The sequence below is a fragment of the Lontra canadensis genome, unplaced genomic scaffold, assembly GCF_010015895.1.
Source record: "Lontra canadensis isolate GAN:19392208 unplaced genomic scaffold, GSC_riverotter_1.0 scaffold33, whole genome shotgun sequence".
Classification (NCBI taxonomy): Eukaryota; Metazoa; Chordata; class Mammalia; order Carnivora; family Mustelidae; genus Lontra; species Lontra canadensis.
The window spans coordinates 15,412,468-15,435,870 of record NW_022631027.1 but is presented as its reverse complement, the minus strand read 5'-3'; the positions used below and the strand labels follow the sequence as shown (position 1 = coordinate 15,435,870).

Below are 23,403 nucleotides of genomic sequence, written 5' to 3'. Positions count from 1 at the left end.
AAGTTCGGTTTTCAAACGCAGCCTTAGATATACTTGGAGGTAAATTTGGTAATATCTTTGTCATCTACTTTTTGACCGTAAGAGATTTAACAAAGTAGCATGATTATTTTTATACAAAAGAAAGTCTAAACTGAATTAGTATAAATTTATGTCTGAGCATTAATGATTTTCTCCTTGTTAGAAGAATATTATTAGGGATGCCTGGGTGGCTCAATGGGCTAAGTAAGCCTCTGCCTTCGGCTCAGGTCATGGTCTCAGGGTACTGGGATCGAGCCCCTCGTAGGGCTCCTTGCTCAGCGGGGAGCCTGCTTCTCCCTCTCTCTCTGCTGTTCCTGCTGCTTGTGCTCTCTCTTCCTCTGTCAAATAAATAAATAACGTCTTTTTTAAAAAGATCACTATTAGGCACATTCACGTTTAAAATTGCACATGAAAATAATTTGTATCTATTGGTAATGGAATGATTTAGGGAAATTGTCCACTTCTATATCAATATACTTAGAGAATTTCAAATTCTTCCATAAATTAAAACATATACAGATATATATAATAAATATTAGCCCTAAATACTATTGTTACACAGTACTAATTGTACGAATCCTATTCTTATTTTCCCCTGATGATCAGGGATTCGGTTTAAGGTATGGATGTGAGTAATTAAGGAATCCAAAAAGCTCATCTATTCAGTCTAAGGAGACAGGAATTATAATCCTCGATTTATAGATGAGAAAACTGAAGCTCTTTTTGGTTAGCTAATTTAAATTGCTAATAAGAGAGGCTGGCTTCTATCCCAAGTCTATCCTATTCTGAGCCCATACTTTTTAAATTACGTCATACTACTTGGATCAGATCCACCGCTCTTAATACTTTAAATTCACAAAAATGATGAACTGAGACTTAACGTGCTCTTTCACATGGAAGATTCAAAGTGTCTGGGTAGAGAGGAAAAATTGCTCATGGTAGCCTTGAAGAAGATCCAATAGTATCTATATACAATGGTATAGTTTGATAAAAGTTAAAACAATTCGCTTCCTAAGTGCCATGTTAAAAATCGTTACCGAAACTATAATTTTAAAATTCAATTCAATATAAATAATTCAAACTCATAGAGAAACTGTAGAAATATTTTGCTTTGTTTTTCTAGCAGCCTTACTACTGCAGGTAGTAGTGACCTACATTTTGTAGCCTTATCTCGACTCTGATTTCATCAATCACATCCTTACTAAACATCTTTTAGTGTCAGTTCCACTTCTTCTGACAGAAACTCTTGCCAGTTTCATTTGTCATTAGTTTCAGAACAAGGGTCATATTTTGTATTACCTTCGATATGGGATACACTGATTTTTTTATAAAAATGTTTGTTACAAAGTCATTAATATGAATAATTCCATGGGCAGGGGTCAGAACTAAGAATTAGTTGATGAAGGCATGCCATGATTTTCATAAAAATATAATTTAGCAAAAATGGATAAATGTGTTATCCTTGGACCATAAAATAGTTAATTGGTAAAATAGAGATGTTTATATTAAAAAGCTAATTTTTTATTATTTAATTTACAAATCATTTATATAAAAGATTCTGCAGGAATTACAGTTAAAAATACTGTTTGAGTTTGCTTAGGAAAAGTGGTTATCAAAGGTCAGTTGACTGTCAAAAATATTTTGGGATTTTTTTTTAAATTTTTCAGTAAATACTGTAATGTATTTGACCTTGTAATGTATTTGACAACCAAAATATTTGATTGATTTGATGTATAATTTGGAAATCCTTTCTTCTAAAATTATTTAAAAATTTATCCTTTTTTAGTTTAAAGACCATACAAACCATGTCTTGTTTCTAATTTCACATTTCTGTGGTCAAACTTATCGATAGGATGCTTTATAATTGTGGTTAAATATTAAGCCATGGAGTTTTAAACAAGCAAAATTATTTTGAATCCTGAAGAGTAAGCACTAATCATTATTAATTATTTTTGAACTCTGTCATATTACCAAAACCAGACTTGCCCTGTGGGTAGTAATATGATTCTCTAACTCGTACCTACTCTATGTATGTTTATTATTTCTTATTATTTAGGGGCCTCCTGGTTTACCTGGTCTCAAAGGTGACCCCGGTTCCAAGGGTGAGAAGGTGAGAGTAAAAACACATGTTACTACAATTTTGACATCCCAATAGCAGAGACAATAATTTTTCATATTAAAATCACTCAAAAGGAAATTTCAAAGAATATGTTTGTCCTTCTAACCAAGGAAAAAGCTGCCAATGCTCTGTTTCCCAGATGAATTTAGAGGAGAGAAAATATACAAAGTCATAGTGAAAAATGTATCAGAATTCAGTGTTATGTTTTTTCAATGTCCCCTTGTTGGAACCATATGGAGAAAGCATATGGTTATACTAAAATAACTCTTCAGAAAATAAACAGATGGAATAACAAAATGCCCATTTTCATGTTTTTAAACATGAAAATGAAAAATTTAAGCTATAATACCTTTGAAGTAGTAATTTGATCTTCCAGAATGTATGCTGAGTTATAACAGATAATTAAAGAAAATAAGCCTTTTTAGAATGCCATTAATGTTTTTTGGATTATTTTTAAATCTCCAAATGTCTCTTAAAGACTATAGAATTTCTGAAAAGTAGAAATCATTTCATATAAAATATGCTTATTAAAATAATGACTTTTCAATTTATTTCATCAATGAAATAATCTTTAGTGGAGATTCATTTTAAGTAAATGAAACACTGAAGATGATATTTTTAGAAAGCATTCTGTTTCCTAAAATTCCTCCCCACCAATAAAAGTCTCCCTTGATATAAGCAGTAAATGATCCTGTTAGGTAAGAGAAAAGCAGGTTCTTAATCCTTTATATCATTCAGAAAGGGTTAAAGTTTCTATTTTTTCTTTTTTACTTTTATGTTTTGTAAACTTAGTGTGCAATTATTTTATGACTATAGTCGATGGTTGTAATTTATATATTGTTAAATTTCTTTTCTCTGCCTTCTAAAGGGACATCCAGGTTTAATTGGCCTGATTGGTCCCCCAGGCGAACAAGGTGAAAAGGGTGACAGAGGACTCCCCGGAACTCAAGGATCTCCAGGAGCAAAGGGGGATGGAGTGAGTAAAGATATAAATTATTCTCCTACTCCTTTCTAGTCGCGCGCATGCGCGCGCGCGCACACACACACACACACACACACTCTCGCACTCGTGCACATTCCATTAAACATGACCAAGGGGGTGATTTAGAGTATCTTTAATCTCTTTAAGTCAATGATGTTTTCAAAAAGAAATTTGCTTAAAGTAATAGATTAAAAACATGACAAGTTAGAAATCGAAAAATTACAGTTCAGTAGTTAATTACACAAAAATTTATCGAATTTCCAAAACATACAAGTCATTATTCTGAAGGCTGCTTTATATCTATAGAGATACAGACATTGAAGCAAATGGGGGAAAAAGTACAGATTACCTTGCAAAGGTTATTTCTTAGATTCACAATGAAAAGTTTTAGGCTATTCTTACATATTTCTGCATAATCAAAACCCTGCATTTGTGTTGTTATGCACTAATCTTATGCATAAACTAGCTGAGGAAAACTCTAATTTGGATGATTCTCTCTGCAGGGAATTCCGGGTCCTGCTGGTCCCATAGGTCCACCTGGTCCCCCAGGCTTACCAGTAAGTGCGAGACAAAAGAATTTTATAAAGTAAACTTGTAAATAGACCAAAGAGTCATGAATTCTCCAAATTTTTATCTGCCCTTTTGCCTTTGCTTTTTTCTAGGGCCCTCAAGGTCCAAAGGGTACCAAAGGCTCTGCTGTAAGTACTTTTGCCTTTGGGTTTTCGTTTTTCAGGGAAGTCCACTCAAATGCCTTTTCATTTATCTTGTTCCTTTGCCCACCCCCGCCCCCCACAGGGACCTGCTGGCCAGAAGGGTGACAGTGGTCTTCCAGGGCCTCCTGGGCCTCCGGTAAGTGCAGAGTAACAAGACTGATGTGCTGGCAGTTAGCGTTCTGAGACTGCCAGTGATTTCTCTGAATTTGTAAGAAGGATGAAAAAAAGGCATTTTGTCAAAGTGCTGATTTTTCTAGGAAATAGCAACTATATTACGTAATCAGGTCCCCATGCCAAGGTTTTCTTATAATTGAATATATAAAGATACATTAACTATATATTATGATAATCGTGTTTTTGTTTTTCAAGAAAATGACTTACTTTTTAATATCACATTTTTATGAAAGCAACTGATTGCATGCCACAAAGATATATATATGTCTTACCACACTAGGAATAAAGACAAGAGTTTAGATACTTGGTATTTGTTTTCCTACTGTATATAATGATCAACCAAAAAGCAATAGCAATTTGTAACATTTATTAATGCTGACATTTTCCAGGCTTCACATTACTACTAAGTGAGAGATCCACCTTGCTAGGGCTGCCATAACAGGCACCAAAAACAAGGTGGCTTAAATAATATAAATGTATTGTCTGACAGTTCTAGCCGCCACAAGTCTTAGATCAGACTGTGGGAAGCATCGGTTCCTTCTGAGGACTGTGGAGCTGAAGGTCTGTTCCATGGTCCTCTCCTTGGCTCATAAATGGCCATCTTCTCCTATCTTTTTCTATCATCTTCTGTCTATGTGTGTCTCATAAATTTCCTCTTATAAGGATACCTGTCATATTGGGCTAGGATCCACCCTAATGCCGTTATATTTACTTAGCTAATTATATCTACAGAGACCTCATTTCAAAATGACAAGATAAATGAAAAGGCATTTCAAAATGAGGTCTTATTCTATGGTACTGGTGTTTAGGACTTCTACATAGAACTTTTTGTGATACAATCCATACCGGTATGGATTTAACTATTTGGTGTAGTTCTACTCTTGCCATAAATGCAGATTCAAGTCTGGTTGCATTTTTTAAGCTTTTTAATTTATGCAGTTTTAAGTTATATTTGAAATAAGTTAATGTGTATTTTTAAAAGTTTAATGTTTCATAATATAAATTATTATCAAGTACAATAGACAACTCATTAAGTAGCATAAGAACCCTAAAATGGCATTTTAATCTTCAGAGACTAAAATCTACTTGTGGAGATAAGACAGGTAAATGAGGACTAATTAATAAATAATCAGGTAATGCACATATGTCCACACAAATCTTTTGCTACATTACTTATGTAGAAAAATTTCCAGATAGCATCAGAGTTGGTGTCTACTTTAGTATCCCTACTAGATTATTTTAAAAAAAATTACCAAGTTTACATATCTATCTACCTATACATGTGTATATATATTAGCAATTAGAGAAAACATTGAAAATAGGAAAAACATTGAAAATCTAAACCAACTGTAATTTCTTATAACAGTGACATAAATAGTGATAATTATGCAGAATATTCTATCTTCAGAAGCACTTACATGCACGTTATCTCTTTCCCAGGGTCCACCTGGCGAAGTCATTCAGCCTTTACCAATCTTGTCACCCAAAAAAACAAGAAGACATGTTGAAAACATGCAAGCAGATGCAGGTGATAATATTCTTGATTACTCAGATGGAATGGAGGAAATATTCGGTTCCCTCAATTCCCTGAAACAAGACATCGAACATATGAAGTTTCCAATGGGTACTCAGACTAACCCAGCCCGAACTTGCAAAGACCTGCAACTCAGCCATCCTGACTTCCCAGATGGTATGTTAATAATATAATGACACAGCAAATGTACTGAACCTCTAAGTTATGACGATGCATTGTCAGCTCTTTAATTCTAGTGAAATGTTTAATATAGAATCTAAATAAAACTAAAGCAAATGATTATTCATTCCAATCTTGTAGACAGAAAAAGTCATTTACACTGTGCAATTTAAGATCTGCTTGAGAGTCCTTTGCCATTTTTGGATGATTATAGATAACATAAATGCATTTTCCCTGTACTAACAATCATAGAACAGGTTTTTTGTGTGCATGCATGTGCACATTAGTATATAATTATTTATATCCTATAACCTAAGTTATTTTACATTGATGTGAGTAAAGTTAACATGATTAACAGCACAACTGAATCATATTTGACCTATCAGTTTAGCAGTGATTTGGTTAATAGAATATTTAAGAATTCGGATAGCTTGGGGCAAAAATTTATGTAATGGATCCACAAATAATGGAGCTGTGAACAATTTATTTGTAATAATAATCAAGATATTTTATTATACCTACCATTTAACATAAACATTTATATACCTATCCTGAGAGGACAACAGTTTCAAGTATCTTGAGTTAGTTAAGAAACTCACCTAATTATTAAACTAACAAGGGGCAGATCTTTATGTCATCTTAAATCTCTCACTTTACGTGTAAATATTTTATCACTCTTTTTACTATTGGGACAATATTATTTTGCTCTGTCAATCATATAAGAATGCTGTAACTGAGATCTAAATAATTCAATACAGACAGAAAATTTCAATGTGATTCAGAAACAGCTGCCACCATAAAGGAAGAATGTCATAAAATATTTTCTTAGTCAAGAATAGTCTGTTGAAACTAAAACACAGGTAGCTACTAAGGGTTCCATACAGACTAATATCCAAGGTCTTCAAATGTATAATATGTGTATGTGAAAAAGATATATTCAGTTCAGTAGTAATGCAGTGATTTATAAGAATGATTCAGACTTTGACCTAGCTAAGATAATCATACATTATTGAAATTCAAATATAAAAGATTACAACATGTACTGACTTATAAAACAAGATATGATTAATTAGAACCTGAGCAGTCAAGAAAAATTTTTGTAAATTTTGGAAAATGGAAAGTTCACCGTGAGCTACAGTTCCCTGTGGTTTCCATATAATAACTAGTATTATTAATTCTTCAATGTGTTAATTAATTGCAATTAAATATTAGTTAATTAATTAAACAGTGCCAGGCACTGTTCTTCAGACAGAGATTCATAAATAATGCAGAAGGAATAATGCCTTTGAGCTACTATTATCAAACAATGGAGACAGCAAAATCATAAGTAGTATTTATAGCATATTATGACAGATATTGTGGAAAAAATGAGTAGATAAGTAAGGGATGATTCGATTTTGGATAAATAAGAAATTAATATTTAAGGAGGTAACATTTAAGCTGAAACCTATAAAGCGGTAGCCAGTTATGCAAAGAATGGAAAGGGTGTTCTGGGCAGAGGATATGGGTCTTTTGAAAGCCTTGAAGAAGACGAGGTTCTGGTGTCTTCGAGGAACCGAATGTCTCCATGGCTAAAAAGTAGTGAGCAAAGCGGAAAATGACTTTGAAGTAATTTGGAAGAAAGCAAGGTAGAATCCAAAGAAGCTGGTTAAGGAGCTATTGGATTAATCTAGGCAAGAAATTGTGGTGACTTGATTTAGGGACCTGATAGTAAAAATAGGAAATGAATAAATTTGAGATAAATTGTACATGGTATCCATAGTATACAGAATTTATTGAACAAAGGTGTCTTGCTAATTAAGTTATTATTATGTTATTTGAAGAACATTTAATGGCAATACTAGCAGATTAAATCAAGAGATAAAATACCACAGATGAATCTTGAAACACTGAAAAAATAAAATTTAAAAAAAGGTAACAGAACATAAAAAAAAACCACAGAATTTCTAAAAACTGTAAAATATATCAAACATTAAGAGTGGTTATCCTGATGGGTAAAATCCTGGATGGTTTTTAACCTTTTTTTATATATATATTTTTTTTTCCTGAGGATTTCAGTTGGTTCCAGATGCGAATCTATAAATGGTGCAATCAGAAAAAATTTAAATATTTTTTTAAATAAACATTTCAAGTGATCTGACATATAGTAGAAGCTAATTAACTATTAAGAGTACTCTCTCCATTTATATACAGTAGTAGTAAAAGATAAAGCAGATTGGTATTAGGTTTTTAAGAATTGTAGTACAAGCTAAGCAGTTAGAGATTTTGGAATGTGAAAAGTTAATAACCAGTAGATTCACATAATTCAGACTAATGTTTAAAATGAAGTGGCAGCATAGAAAATGGTAGGAGGGAAGTAAAGTGTCATCACATGTATATCAATGCTATCTCTCAATAGCTGTTAGCAACAAAAACCATATTGTCAATTATTTTAAAACAATTTTGTTATTCCTACTACTTACCATCTTTACTCATCTACTATTAATTTAATGGTCACCGTCATTCGCACGATAAAATCTGCTCTGCGCCATTTAGATGATGAGATTAAGTATATAAAAATAGACCTACTTTTTAGGATCTAATTCAAAGAGAGGTACATGTACTACAAGAAGTTTAGCTATAAAGTAATGCAAAAGTATGATCCCTGAGGCTAAGTAGATACTATCACCTCCATTGTTACAGATGAATAAACCAGGAAAAATACAGTGATTATTATACTCAGACTATTTAAGTAGTAAATAAAACATATGAGATTTAGGGTTAAGTTAGCTGATTCCAATATGCATGCAACTTACTTACAATGGCTAAACTGAATGTTAATATTTGAGGAGGTGACATTTAAGCTGAAATCTAAAAGTAACAGACATGCTAGGAACCAGAGTGTTCCGGGCAGACTGTATGGGAAAAGCTTTGATTCAGGCAAGACAAAGGGTCACTCTTTAACTATTCAAATGCATACCCCAATATGACCGGGAACATAAAGTGATTCTCGTGGGGAAAAATCCAACTATATTAATTATTCTTTATTTCTTTAAGAAACTTTGATATTTAATGCAATCATTTTTCCTATGCATGTATTTTTATATGACATATTTTTTTCTACTTCTAGGTGAATATTGGATTGATCCTAACCAAGGATGCTCAGGAGATTCCTTCAAAGTTTACTGTAATTTCACGTCTGGTGGTGAGACTTGCATTTATCCAGACAAAAAATCTGAGGGAGTAAGTACCAATCTGTTTTGGTGGTGACTGTTGACAGTTCTTGCCATGTTTTTGCAATATTGAACTAAACAGGAAAATTATACTGTCATATTTTCATTTATCTGCTTTTCTTACAGGGTAATTAGAGCATTTCATTTGCATAAACATGAATAAGACACCAAAGTGATGCACAGAGTTAACAAATACTCCTCTCCTTTATCTTTTACCCAGATGTATTCTTTATGCACCTGCTTGTGCTCTAAAATTCTATGGCTTTTCCATGACACAGCACAGCTGATTCTCAAATTTTAGTGCGTGCATAGGATTCTTCATCCCAATTACCACACGATAGAACTCGCAGCTGTACATGATGTTCAAAATACACAATTTATAATCTTTTACATAAAGTAAAAGTATTGTCTGCATTTGCGTATTTTTTAAATGTTTAGTCTTTTCAAAAACATTTCTTGATTTTTGCCGAGCAGTATCAATATATTTGAGTTCTATCTTTAAAGCTATGAAGACAAATTACTAATATGGGGAAAGATCTCTCACTAGCATAATTGTATTCTCCAGTTTCTGCTGATAGATGTTGCCTTTGTTTGTAATCTTTTAATCACGTTCTTCTTAGTAAATGGTGTGGGCATACAGAGGCACAGAAAGTCATGAAGGCATGAGTAGATTTAGGTGTGTCTAATCTCTTTAGGGGAGAAGTGAAGTTTGTGAGAAAAGGGTGGGTAGCAGTGGCAGGAGGCAAAGCAACTTCTGTTTCCCAACAAAATGTGGCCTGTGGTGAAGCGTAATAAAATTCCTGTAGCCCCCAAAGAAACGAGGGAACATGGAAAATGTCTCCCCTTACGCTGATAACTCAAATTCCCTACAGTGAGGCCTTAGATACCCGTATGTTTTGCAAAGCAAAACAATAAATGCAGATCTGTTAAAGATTCTAAACATTCTTCCCAGCAGAAGATGATTAGGCTTGCTTCTTGCCAAGGACTTTTCCAGAGCATGGCACCCTCAGTTACTGGCTGAATGCTTTCAGGATGCTTCCCTTCAATAGGAAATACTGATGGTACTTGTCTTGATGGCTGATTCCAGCTGGTATTATGAGGCATTCCTTTGCAAAGGGTTCTGCCTAAGAGTTCCACCAATGTCCCCTACAGCTCTTATTATACTGTCGGTAGGTTATGCACCCCCTCCGACTTTTTTTTGAGCAATTAAAAAAAAAATAGGAAGAAAATGAATCCATTTTCACTAAGTGGGAATTCACAGGATCACTCTCAAATTTTGCTCTTTATCTCATTGTCTATAGTTCAGGATAGACTATTTTAAAATTTCTATGGCATTTTAGTCTTACTGAAAATTACTGGTATGTACATAAACCATACTGTTCATAATTTTTACCTATTTTCTAACTTCCTGTTCCTTTGCAACAGGTAAGAATATCATCATGGCCAAAAGAGAAACCAGGAAGCTGGTTTAGTGAATTTAAGAGAGGAAAACTGGTATGTTATTACCTCAACATGAAATGGTTTATCTTACACTTCATAAATAAAGCTCAAATTATGTATCTCTAGATCCTGACTGTGAAAGTCTAAATTGTAATGTCCAGGATTCCGTGTGTTCTCCAGCTTGCTCCAACTATATCTCTTAGACTGCTGTGGTATTTTAGAGGAGTCTAAATGTTTTGTATCAGAATACATGGAAATATGCTATACTTACCAAAATAATGTGATCAGATAAAGTATGCATTTCACTAAGTACCTGCTAGACATCATAAAAATAAATTATGTTAGAAATGTCAGGTATAGAGAATACATAAATTATTTTTTGTTCTCTATATCAATGAAAACTTTTGGAAAGTGAAATGTTTTTTCTGATTGCTACACGTGGCTATAAAGTGAACTGACTGACTTGACCTTTTATTTGGATTGGAGCACAAGTTCACGTAGATATTTCTTGTAGATATTTCTCATACAATGACCAGTTCACTAGTGATAATTTGTTACAGGTATTTTAAGATAGGTGCCAAAACTAAATTGACATTATAAAAGGTGTTTAAAAATATGTGTGTGTTTAAAATATTAATAAGAATGTATTTAAATGAAAGTTTCTCATTTATCCAGGTAATTATTAAATTGTTTGATGTTCTTAAAAAAGCTATTATTTTCCAGTGATGGCTATTTTGTAGTTATCCTACGGGAATGTACACAAATTAATTAACAATGTTAGTGAGGTTCTCCACATAATTCTTCACTACAGTCTTCAAGTTACATTAAATATCCATGTGACATCTTACCAGTGTAGAAGTTAAAATACATACACAGAACGGTCTGTGTGGTATCATTTTTTTGTTGTTTTGTTGTTTTTTATTGTTTTTGTTGTTGTTTTGTTTGTTTTCCTTCTTGTCCATTTCCCAAGTGTCCTTTTTTTCTTCAACCAAACAAGGTTCCTTACTATCTGGGCTTTTAGTCAGTAAGGAGTAAATAAATTCAACAATAAGGAAGAAAGTCATAGGTAACTATCTTTATGTGGGCTAAATCTATATTCTAGGTAAATTTCCTACTCCATGTTTTAAAAAAAAAAAACTAGGTTTCTATGTTTCAGCAGTCCTCAGTATTTTGATTGTACCCAATAAAACAATTTATTAATTTAATAAAGGGTTTTAATAATTTTCAATTATCTTCCTACTCTAAATACAAAATAAGTATTTACTGACTCAACAAATATTCACTTGCATCACCTCAGGCATTATGTGTAGTGGTGGTGACACAGTGGTGAGTAAGTACATCATCTAAGAATGAACAAAGAGGTAGGTCTAGGTCTATGAAGTAAATAGAAGACCAAACACCTTAGAAAACTATGGCCCCAAAATAAAAACTTCAGGAACTTGTTTAAAATTTGGGCCAGGTGGATGTACTATGAAATTTTTTAAAGAAGTAGGTGAAATTTTTTTTTAAAAGGGGAGGGGCTGCCCGGGTGGCTCAGTGGGTTAATTGAGGACTCTTCATTTCAGCTCAGGTCAGGATCTCAGGGTCAAGAGATCTAGCTACCTTGGGCTCTGTGCTCAGCAGAGATGGGAGCCTCCTGGAGAGTCTTTTCCTTCCCTCCCCCTCCCCGTCTGCTCCTCCCCTCCCACTCACATGCACTCTTTCTAAAAAAAAATTAAGATAGGTAACCTTTGCATTGCACCAAGATTCCGCAGTTCCCATTGTTTTGCTATTTAAAAAGATACACAAACATAATGAGAAATAGTTCATAATCTATAATTTAAACTTATTTAAATTACTTTAAAAGGTACACTAATACAATGAAAGATCTCTTGGAAACAAAAGCATTTTTTTGGAAATTTTTAATGGTTAGGACAATGAAGCATAGAAATAAAGTAACTCTTTTCAAAGATAAATAGTGCTTGCAGTAACTGCAGTGGGAGTACAAGAATGAGTTCATAAAATCCTGACTCTGGGTCTTCTGCCCCTCCATGCCTACTTTCTTCCCCTACGTGAAAATGGGCCACTCGATGCATCCGCGTGCTTCTGGGATCACAGTTCACTGTCAGCAGTGATTTTTATCCCTTTATAACATAAAAGAGCAAAAGAATCTTCATGTGTCTTTTTATTCTTTTATTCCCAGCTTTCCTATTTGGATGTTGAAGGAAATTCCATTAATATGGTGCAAATGACATTCTTGAAACTGCTGACTGCCTCTGCGCGGCAGAATTTCACCTACACCTGCCATCAGTCAGCAGCCTGGTACGATGTGTCTTCGGGAAGTTACGACAAAGCACTTCGGTTCCTGGGGTCAAATGATGAGGAGATGTCCTATGACAACAACCCTTACATCAAAGCACTATATGATGGCTGTGCGGTGAGTATAATCATTTGCCTTCTTTCTCAGGGTGGGAGGCAGTGTGTAACCACCTCAGTTTGGCCCTAAGCCAGGTTTCTCTCATGAAATGATTAGCAGTTTTTATTAAGATCTGATGCTCAACACTTACATTAAAATACAGTATCTTAGAAGCCACTGATATTCACATACACATGCACACACACACACACAAACTCTGAAACATACATATAGACAAGTATTCTAAAATCCATAACAGAAGGTAATCTTAGATCATATGTTACTTCTATGGAATTATTCCTGATCATTGGAAACTATTGTAGCTAGTTATTCTTGAAACCTTGAAACTAAAAAAAAAACAAAAAAAAAAAAAACCAAAAAAAAAACTTTATTTAATTTGTCTCCTTCATCCATGATCCTAAAATGACAGATAAAAGAATCAGCATTATTCTAAAATGAAAGATAAAGGGATTAGCATTGTACCGTTTATACCATAGATAATTCTTACCCTTGTATTTTGTTTGTAAGGTGCTTCTCTGTTGCTTCTGTATTACCACCAGTTTAGGCAGATATTATCATTTTTTTTGTTATTTCTATCTTCTGGAACTATCCTTTTCACACAATGGGAATTCTATTTAAGAAAATGGCCCAGAGACCACACTGAAAACCTCATTGTTTTCGCTGATGACTAAAGAAGTCACAATTACAAAGAAAAAGGCCCATGCCTTCAACGAAGTAGGTAGGGTACCCACAGATGAAAGAAGAGAAAATAAAACACATTAAAATTAGCAAGTGTCTGGATTTCCCAATAGTAATATACTGATAATCATTCACAAAATTAAGATATAGCAGCAGACACACTTTAACTTCTGACCTTGTGCACTATAATTTCTATACTGTATCTTAAAATCTTGATATATATGCAGTATGATTACAGTGGTAAGAATTTATTATTATGAAGGAGCCTGACCCAATTTTATTATTAGTTTTCATATTAAACTGTACTTGTCAATTCAATAAGATTCTCTTCAACTGTGCAATATATCTGAATATTATAGTTGGGCAATAACAGCTAAATATTAAACGTTCAAAATTTAAAACTACATATGACATCAGTAATAACAGCAAGAGAGAATCACACAAAGATAATGACAAATTTCTTTCTTGCTCTCTTCTTTCTTACTTTCTTACCTCCATTCAGAGGCTTAAGAAAAAAATAACATATATGTTAAAACTATGAAATGATTGTGTAACTTTGTATTTCTGCTCAATTTTACAGTCCAGAAAAGGCTATGAAAAAACTGTGATTGAAATCAATACCCCGAAAATTGATCAAGTTCCTATTGTTGATGTAATGATCAATGACTTTGGTGATCAGAATCAGAAGTTTGGATTTGAAGTTGGTCCTGTTTGTTTCCTTGGCTAAGATTAGGATGAAGAACATACAAAATCAACAGAAAAAAATACCTTGGTGCCACCAACCCATTTTATGCCACATGCAAGTTTTGAATACGGATGGTAGAGAAAACAACTTGCTACATATATATGTACCGATTAGAAATACCGATGCCCTTGCAGGGGACAGAATCTTTGCATGACAAAAGCTTCAAAAATCATAAATATACAAGCTAGTGTGGCTGAGATGGAAACAGGCCTTATTCTTGATTCCCAATTTTCATCTCTCCTTTTCCTATTTGAATTTCTTTGGTGCTGTAGAAAAAAGAAGAGAACAATATATATTTCATAAAAGATATGGTGCTCATTCCCATCCATCAAGGATGTACTAAAACAGTGTGTTTAATAAATTGTAATTATTTTATGTACAGTTCTATACTGTTACCTATGTGTCCATTTCCAAAACTTGCACGTGTCTCTGGATTCCATCTGACTCTAATTTTATGACAATTGCAGAACTATGATGGCAATAAATATATGTATTATGAAAAAATAAAGTTGTAATTTCTGATGACTCTAATTCCCTTTCTTTGATTAATAATAAAATGCCTTTGTATATATTGATGTTGAAGAGTTCGATTATTTGATGTCGCCAACAAATTTCTCAGAGGGGCAAAAACCTAGAAGACTCACGGAAGCACACTTGGATCCACTCTTCTCTACTGACAGTAACTTTGGTGAATTTCAGCCTAAAATATTATGCATTTTGATGCTTCATTCAATGCTATACCTCAGCTGCTTCTTTTCAGAGTCCAAGATTTCACAGGATCCTTGTATATATGGAAAATAAGCAAGTTTATATTTTTGGACAGGAAAATGTGTATGAGAATCTATTTTAACAAATCGATGCTTCCATCAAGCAAACAATTAGATGTACAATTTTTTTATTACCTTATCTCATCTCATTGTCTTCAGTGTGCTTCAGTCATCCAGATTAATATTAAAAGATGGGAACAAAGCAATTGTTTATGAATTTGTTCAATGTTATACTTTTTAATCAATCAATTTCTTGAATTTGATTCCAAGTTGCATATTATAATAGTCTTCAAATACTATTTTACCTGCACCTTCCCAACAAATACTATTTCTTTTCTTTCATAATAATATCATACATTATTTGACCGGCCTAATTTCTAAATAGCATATGGGTGGATCGTTACTAACAGTGCTTGTTTTGAAAGTCAAACTTATTAAAACAATTCAAAACATTCTTTCCACTAAGGTATTTTCTTCCAGGTAGCTTGATATAGCAGTAAAATTCTAAAGTTACAAATTGAACTTTATATCTATTTTAAGTAATATATGTAAGACTTGAAAATAAATGTTTTATTTCTTATATGAAGTGTTAAATTAATTGATACCAGATTTCACTGGAACATTTTCAACTGATAATTTATCACAAAAGACCATACCTGTAATACTGGAATTAAAACATGAACACTTGTCATTCAGAAGTTCTTTTATTTTTGAAATCAAGTTTGTAAATGTCCTTTCAAGAAGGGAGATATGAATCGTATAAATAAACTCAAGTCTTGTCTACCTGGACTGGTCATTTTCTTTCTTAAATAGGTTCCAGATTACTCTCTATTGCAGAAAAGGTTTTCCATTCTGTTTCTTGACCATCTAGATTAGAATAGTTTCATACTTTTGGAAAAGAATATTTTCCTTTAGAGATAAGTTGTTTGAATTCCCCACGTGTCTAAAATAAAAACACCACATGGTAATGCTCTATTTACAAGATTAAGGTAGGCTATATTTAAAATTTCAGAAAGATATTTTTCATAATTAAACATTTTGCAAAGTCTCAAACATATGTTCACAATTTCAGCACACTAGAAATATTTCCAGAACTTTTACATAGTCTCTAATTATACATAAAGTAATATTTTTTGCCAAGAGAAATTCCATACCTCAGGCAATTTAATGAATATATAGCAATACGAGAGAATATTTTGCATATTGACCTGCCTTGGGAGAGCTGTATTATTTGCCCATTTAAACAAAACAGCTTCAAATTTGGCACTCCATAGAATTAATGAACAAATGACTGAATTGCTTATCCTTTTCTATTCCTTGCACATATGGATATGGTCTTCTCTATTGCTTTGGATTTTTTTCCTCTCCCTTATATCTGATTTAATATGAACAAAAAGAAGCTCAGTGGAAAGGAAAAAAGCATATGACGTTCTAGTCTTGGCCCAAGCAGTGTAAACTCTAGAGAATAATGTTGACCCCAGATGGAACCTGGCATGGATGGACCCTGGGCCAGATGCACACAAAATTTGGCTTTACTCTTTAAAAAAAAAAAAAAAGAATACAAAATTACAAATACAAAAATATTACAGAATTTACACTTTTAAGTGAATGAAGGCATTACAATAAATTTTTAATTATAAAAAATGAACCCATACCAAAAGTATCAGATAATCTGGGAGGGGGAAAAAATCAATGTTTTCTTTAATTCTCTTAAGTATTTTTGTAATACTTTTATTCTGTGTGTTTATTTTTGGCTTCAGTCTTTGAGTGCCTCTTCAAATGAAAATTTTATAATTTCTAGTAGAAAGAACAAGTTTCTCTAACATGTTAGATTAAAAAATATTTCTTATTGTCAATAGCTTAGAGCTGTTTCTTTCAATTTCACTTCTTGCTATTGGTAAGTATTTAAAATTTTTAGGTTATTTTAAATTTAAGAAAAGCTCTATACATTTATCTCCTATATGTACTATAATTTTGTGAGAATTTTTCACAGGCTGTCTTCTGATTTCTGTACTTTTTATACCCTGTTTTCTTATTACTACCAATAGATTTCAGGCTCTGGGTGCCATAAGACAGATGCATGCCATCATGGAAACTCTGTCTTCCTACTTGTTATAACACAGTGGGTGAGAGGATTATTCCAGAAAGCCATTCCTACACTAGGATTACTGGCAACAATTTTACATAAATATGAACTATAAGCCATATAATTATACCCCACCATGTAAACCTATAAATGCTGGATAAATGAATCCCTAATTGAAGTTCCTCCTTGCTGCCTCCTTTCACACCACGCAACACAAGAAAAAATGCCAAAGAGAATTTGGAGTGGAAAGATAATATTCTTTTTTTTTTTTAAAGATTTTATTTATTTATTTGACAGACAGAGATCACAAGCAGGCAGAGAGGCAGGCAGAGAGAGAGAGGAAGGGAAGCAGGCTCCCTGCTGAGCAGAGAGCCAGATGCCGTGCTCGATCCCAGGACCCTGAGACCATGACCTGAGCCGAAGGCAGTGGCTTAACCCACTGAGCCACCCAGGTGCCCCCGGAAAGATAATATTCTTAACAGATCACAGTTAAAGGATCTTAACTTGGGCAGATTTCACCAATGACATGACCATGAGAATCTATTTACAGCAGATCTCTCAAGGGCTTAGATGGAGTCCATGAAAGACAATGATCCTGAAGCTTGGTCTTCTGTGTGCTGGGTGATTGTGACATAAATTAATGAAGGGCCTGGCACACTGATGCACACTAACAGCTAAATAAATGGTTGCTACTGCTCTGGATTTCCTACTGCTACTGTCATCACCCTAGCGTAAGCTCCTTTCTAAATCATAGCTAATAACACATGCGCTATTTACATCGCAGAACTTTTATAAAGATTTAATTTTAAAAATGGAAAACATTACACAAATTGCATGATCACAGAGGCTCAAAGTAGCAAATAGGATCCCGTGAAATCCAAGCCTTACAAACGAGTCACAAAGGATACAAAACAGGAGCCGCAACATAAACCATGTAAATACCCAGGCACATCCATCAGACACAACTTCTCAACTCCTCCTTTACCAGCATGTGTTTTGCTCTCCAAAAGGATGAGTTGAGTAGGTTTTAGAGTCTCCCAAAATTTTACCCATTGCTAGGTCTCTGTGGAACTAATGGTCATATAAGTAACAATTCATCATGCAGCTGCCTCTCAGAGATCCAGAGATGACAGGATTATTTACAATGGAAAATCTTGCAGAAGTATGTTTTGCTAGAAACATTTCATGTTCAGAATCAGTATATAGCAACCCTTGCAGAATCCTCATTTACCTTCTAGCCAGTAAATCCATGGTCAGTATTTATAAGGAGACTGGTCAGGATCAAAGCAGAAGTAGAAAAGAGTTACAGAACCATGGTTATGCTTTCTTTCTAGAAGTATAAATTGAGGGGTGCTTCGGTGGTTCAGTCGGTTAGACATCTGCCTTCGGCTCAGGTCATGATCCCAGATTCAGATGGAGCTCCGGGCTGAGCCGGGTGTCTGCTTCTCCCTCTCCTTCTGCCTCTCCCACCCTGCTCATGCTCTCTGTCTCTCTGTCTCTCAAGTGAATAAATAAAATCTTTTATAAAAGCAAACTGAAATAACATCAGAAATGTTTTATGTAACAACTAAGACTTATTTATAATAACCTTATGATGGCATTTCTACCTCTAATATTATTTATACAAAGTTACACAAAAACATTGAGGAATACATTCCTACTTTTAAATTACCTATAAATGTCTATAAAGAAATAAAGAAGTGGTTTTTTTTTTTTTTTCCATAATGGAAAGATTTTGAAGAGCAAACTGTATGTCCTAGTAGCAGATCTTATTCTAGTGACATCCTAGGGGATGAAATAGGCTGAGTCTTCCAGCTTGATTCACCACGTTAAGGTCTCTAGTATAAATAAAATGTCTGCCTTCTCTTTTTCAGCTCACTGATGGAAAAGAGTAGATCCAAGGCAAAAAGACACTTTCTTCTGAAGCAACATACACTTCTGTGCTCACCTTATGTGGGATGGCCAGACTGAATTAAATGAAATTAACAAGTCCTCTAAGGAAAATGTATGTGCAGGTCCCTCAGACCAGCAAGGTGGAAAAGTCTTTGTAACCAATTCTTTAATATCATGAGTTTTGGCATCTTATCTATTTCAGGAAAATGAAATTGCTGAGTAAAAATTATCATAGCTAATATTCTATAAGGTAAAATGTAATTGTAATAAATTATAAAATGTAATTTAATAACAACAGCAACAAAAACTTTAAAGGTATTAACTATTTAACTAAAAGTAGAAAATAGATATGACTAGGTAAGTTAATATTTTACTTTAGATTTCTGATGAGAGAATTGAAAATCTCACCAGATTTTTTTTCCCTGTGCAGGGCCCCCCCAACTTCCAGACCCTGCCACCCCTACTCTGGCCCTTCAACCCCCAACCCAGGAAGAGAGTGGGAGAAGGGAGGGGGAACATGACAGGATAAGAGGGAGTTGGCCAAGAAGGGCACAGTGGTAGAATTTGCAAGTAGATATTTTCTAAAGATAAAGTCAAGTGGTTTTGAACCATGAAATACTGATATCAGAAATCTTGAGTCATATAATTATCAATTAATCAATGACCAAGTATATAATCCAGCACCATGATGAGGACAGTTCTCTATGAAAGAAATATGTCAATATTATGAAAGAATTATGTCATAAAGTGTTTGTACTATGTCCTATTTACAGTTTAATAAGAGAAAGAAAACCATCACACCTAAAAGAACAATTTATTATTGAGTTTCTGACTATGCAGAGATGTTTGGAGAACTGAAGGAACAATAAATGTTGGTTTGTAAGTACACTTCATATGAAAGATGGTAGGTCCACAAAATGTCTGTAGAGTCTGGATGTGTGTGTATGAGAGAGAGAAGGAAGACCACTTTATGGAGGAAACCCAGGAGAGAATTCCAGAAGCATACAGGAGTGTGGAACATGAGAGGACAAGGAGTCTGGTACAGCCTGAATGGCATGGTGTAATGCTGAGTCTTTTATTTAGGGTTGGGTTATAATCATACAAAAGAGTCTGCATATTATGCAGTAGGTAATAAATAGTGAATGGTGGTTGTTGAGTAAGGCAAAGTCATAATGAAAGTCTTACTTAGAATGTCTCTTTTGGCAGTTTCTTGGAACTGCATAGCTGCATAGTGGGCATTTTATGCTGGATGGATCTGTAAATTGGGTCAGATGATAAGGACCCAGTGCCATAAGGCTGTTGCTGAAATTTAAGTGAGCAATAATACAGATTTGGATTACAATAATAACACCAGCGTGATTTAAAAGGAAGGGTCAGTATAAAATAATTGAAAAGAATAAATTACTGTATTTTACTATTTAAAAATATTCTAGAGCCATTTACTGGATACATCTTAAAATAAGCTATACTTGCCTAGCCTTTAAGAGCATAAATCATAAAATCAGAGAAAAGAGAAGTTATATTTACTAAAATCTGAAGAGCCAAAATTGGTCCCTGTGAAACAAATGACATCTGGCACAACTCTATCAATTGGCTCTGTATCTCCTATCGTATCTCATATACTATTGCAGAATACATATCAAAATAACTTGTTATTGCTTAAACAATACATGCCTACAACACAATGGGCAAGCACCTGTATCCTACATAAATAAAACTTCATGTATTTTATCAACCACAGAAAACATACATTTACAGAGAAATCAACTGCTAAAACTTATTGTATAGTTGTATCTTCTGATGTTGGAATTTTCTTAAGTAAACATTGGACATGAAGAATAAGTAAATATATGGAAATAATTATATAAAGTAATATGAAAAATGTTATCTAGCTGTAAAAAGAAGAGGTCATTGGAGGCACACAAAATATATTTAAACATATAAATAGACCAATGAAGAAATCATATCTATATGTCCTCTGTTGCCTGCCCTTCAAAGTGGAACTTTTTAAAAAAGATTTTATTTCTTTATTTGAGAAAGAGAGAGTGCATGAGTTGGGGGGAGGATCAGAGGGAGAAGAATAAGGAGACTCCCTGCTGAGCAGGGAGCCGGACATGGGGCTTGATCCCAGGACCCCGAGCCGAGGACCTGAGCTGAAGGCAGATGCTTCACTGACTGAGCTACTCAGGTGCCCCTCAAGGTGGAAATTCTTATAGGTGAATTGTAAACACTAAATTTCCACTTTCTTATCTGTCATTTACTCTTCAACACAGAGGATGCACAACTGAACTCATAGCCTGCACCGTGTTGAAACTTCTAACATCATAAAGACTAGAATATTCATCAAATCCTATTGGATTGTGTGTATTGGCATTTGGATGTATTTTTTTCAGAAATGACAATTCTTTGTGTCAAAACTGGCTCTCTTTCCTGTGCTCCTAATCTCAGTTAATGACATCTCTGTTCACACAGTCACCTGGGCCAAAGACATTTAGAATCATAATGAATTGTTTGCTGTTCTGTCTAGTCAGTCATCTATTTCTGTCAATTCTGCTTCCTAAATATCATTCACACCTGTAGATCCCCTTACCACTGCCTAAGTTCACGTACTGATGTTTTTCCAGCACAAAATTTTAATAGGTTGGTATATAATTCCCTACTTCCAGATAACCCAGATCTAATATCTTTACTGAGAAAAAGTCTTATGAGACAGACAGATCACTACCAGTTGTAAAATTTCTCTATGGCTTTCCATGGGCTATAACATTGCCTTTCTTTTTTATTTTATTTTGTTTTATTTTACTACACATGATAAACACATTTCCAACTTCTCTCTCTCTCTCTCTCTCTCTCTCTTTTATCCACAGGCACCTCACATAAAACTGAAATAACATTTTGCAAACTTATATTGATGCACCCTGATTGTAATATTCCATTTTATGGTATTTTATTTCATCTCAGAAAATATCAGTTATATCCATTAGGCTGATAAATTATTTACTCTTAAAAATACTGGTCAATAGTATAAAGTTCAAACACCTTATATTGTTGAGCAAGACCCTATAAGATGCTGCCCTATTTTTCTACACTCATCCTTGGACAAGTTCACATTAAAGAGCCACATTCTGTAAGACCTGAGCGTAGGGAGACCAAGATAGTTTGGCTTTGTCCACAGTGGTTCACTCTATTTTCACCTGTTTAAGGACATTCTGATTTGACATCACCATATAAGCTAAATTTTATAATCCTGTTACATATACCAAGATTTTACCTAAAAGCATGTTCACTGCAATACTCTATCCAATATCAGTGGAAAAGTGAGAAAAAAATCTAAATGAATACTGTTAGGGATTTTTTTTTAAGTTAATAATACATTTGTAGATTGAATGATAAATTTGTTAAGGTCATTGTTTGAAGATTTAATGACACCAGAGATGTTGTTTCTAATGTATTTCTTTAAAAAAAAAAGATTTATTTATCTGAGAGAGGGAGAGAGAAAGAGCAAGCCCACAAGGAGAGAGAGAGACAGACTCCCTGCTGAGCAGGGGACCCTCTGTTGGGGTGGACCCCAGGACCCTGAGATTATGAACTGAGCAGAAGGCAGACACTTCACCAACTGAGCCACCTAGGTGTCCCCATTTCTAAAAAAAAAAAAAAAAAAAAAAAATCAAGAGTCTAGAAAGTATCAACTTTGATAGATGATTTTTCCCATATTGGAGGTAAATGGAGCTTCTGCTCTTCCTGTTTTTCTTTTTTTAATTGTCACATGTTGGGAACAAGCTGCACAGATACCCTGGTCCTGTCATCAGGAAAGGGCATAGCAAGTATTTATTTTCACATAAAATTCTCATTTGTAACAAAAAGGAAAGATGAATCATAAACACCCAAAGTTAAAAACAGAAGATCTTTGAGCTAATTCTAGTGACTTCATTCAAATAGAGCATGTGGAGGCAGGCTCGGTGCTAGGTTAGTATGTACCCTGGCATCTGTTCCTAAGGATATGAGGCTTCTCAGCAAGAATCCTTCACAGTGATGCAAATTTGTATCTGTCATATGCATCATCATCTGAAACACAAGGATTCCTCATGTCTCCACGCTGTTGCCACCATTAAGCAACACATCTGTTAAACAGAAGTAAAGCCGATGTACGGATGTAGATCTTTAAAGAATTCTAAGAATTAAAGAACCAAAGGGAAACAGAGAAGACATCGTTTCTTCTTTCACTAATTTTTACCCAAGTGTAAAGTTTTTCTCTTATTTTTTAAAAGATTTTTATTTATTTATTTGAGAGTGAGCACAAGTAGGGGTAGAGGGAGGTGCAGAGGGAGAAGAGGGAGAGGTAGACTCCCCACCAACATGAGGTGGGGCTCAATCCCAGGGCCCTGGGATCATGACCTGAGCTGAAGGCAGTCCTTAACTGACTGAGTCACTGTTTCATCTGGCTTTATCTTTGAACATGCTCTGGGA

At 34.2% G+C, this 23,403-nt stretch overlaps 1 protein-coding gene across 4 annotated transcripts in view; it reads left to right on the top strand.

Moving 5' to 3' along the window:
• COL11A1 (collagen type XI alpha 1 chain) overlaps positions 1-14,765 on the top strand; it is a 200,902-nt gene extending 186,137 nt beyond the window's left edge. For all 4 annotated transcript variants that reach the window (XM_032867238.1, XM_032867239.1, XM_032867237.1 and 1 more), the window contains 10 exons: positions 2,075-2,128; positions 3,006-3,113; positions 3,623-3,676; positions 3,782-3,817; positions 3,915-3,968; positions 5,447-5,696; positions 8,809-8,921; positions 10,337-10,405; positions 12,534-12,767; positions 14,026-14,765. In XM_032867238.1, the coding sequence (XP_032723129.1) occupies positions 2,075-2,128; positions 3,006-3,113; positions 3,623-3,676; positions 3,782-3,817; positions 3,915-3,968; positions 5,447-5,696; positions 8,809-8,921; positions 10,337-10,405; positions 12,534-12,767; positions 14,026-14,172 (1,119 nt within the window). In that variant the 3' untranslated portion in view covers positions 14,173-14,765. The remainder of the gene's footprint in view (positions 1-2,074; positions 2,129-3,005; positions 3,114-3,622; positions 3,677-3,781; positions 3,818-3,914; positions 3,969-5,446; positions 5,697-8,808; positions 8,922-10,336; positions 10,406-12,533; positions 12,768-14,025) is intronic.
• The last annotated feature ends 8,638 nt before the right edge of the window (positions 14,766-23,403 follow it).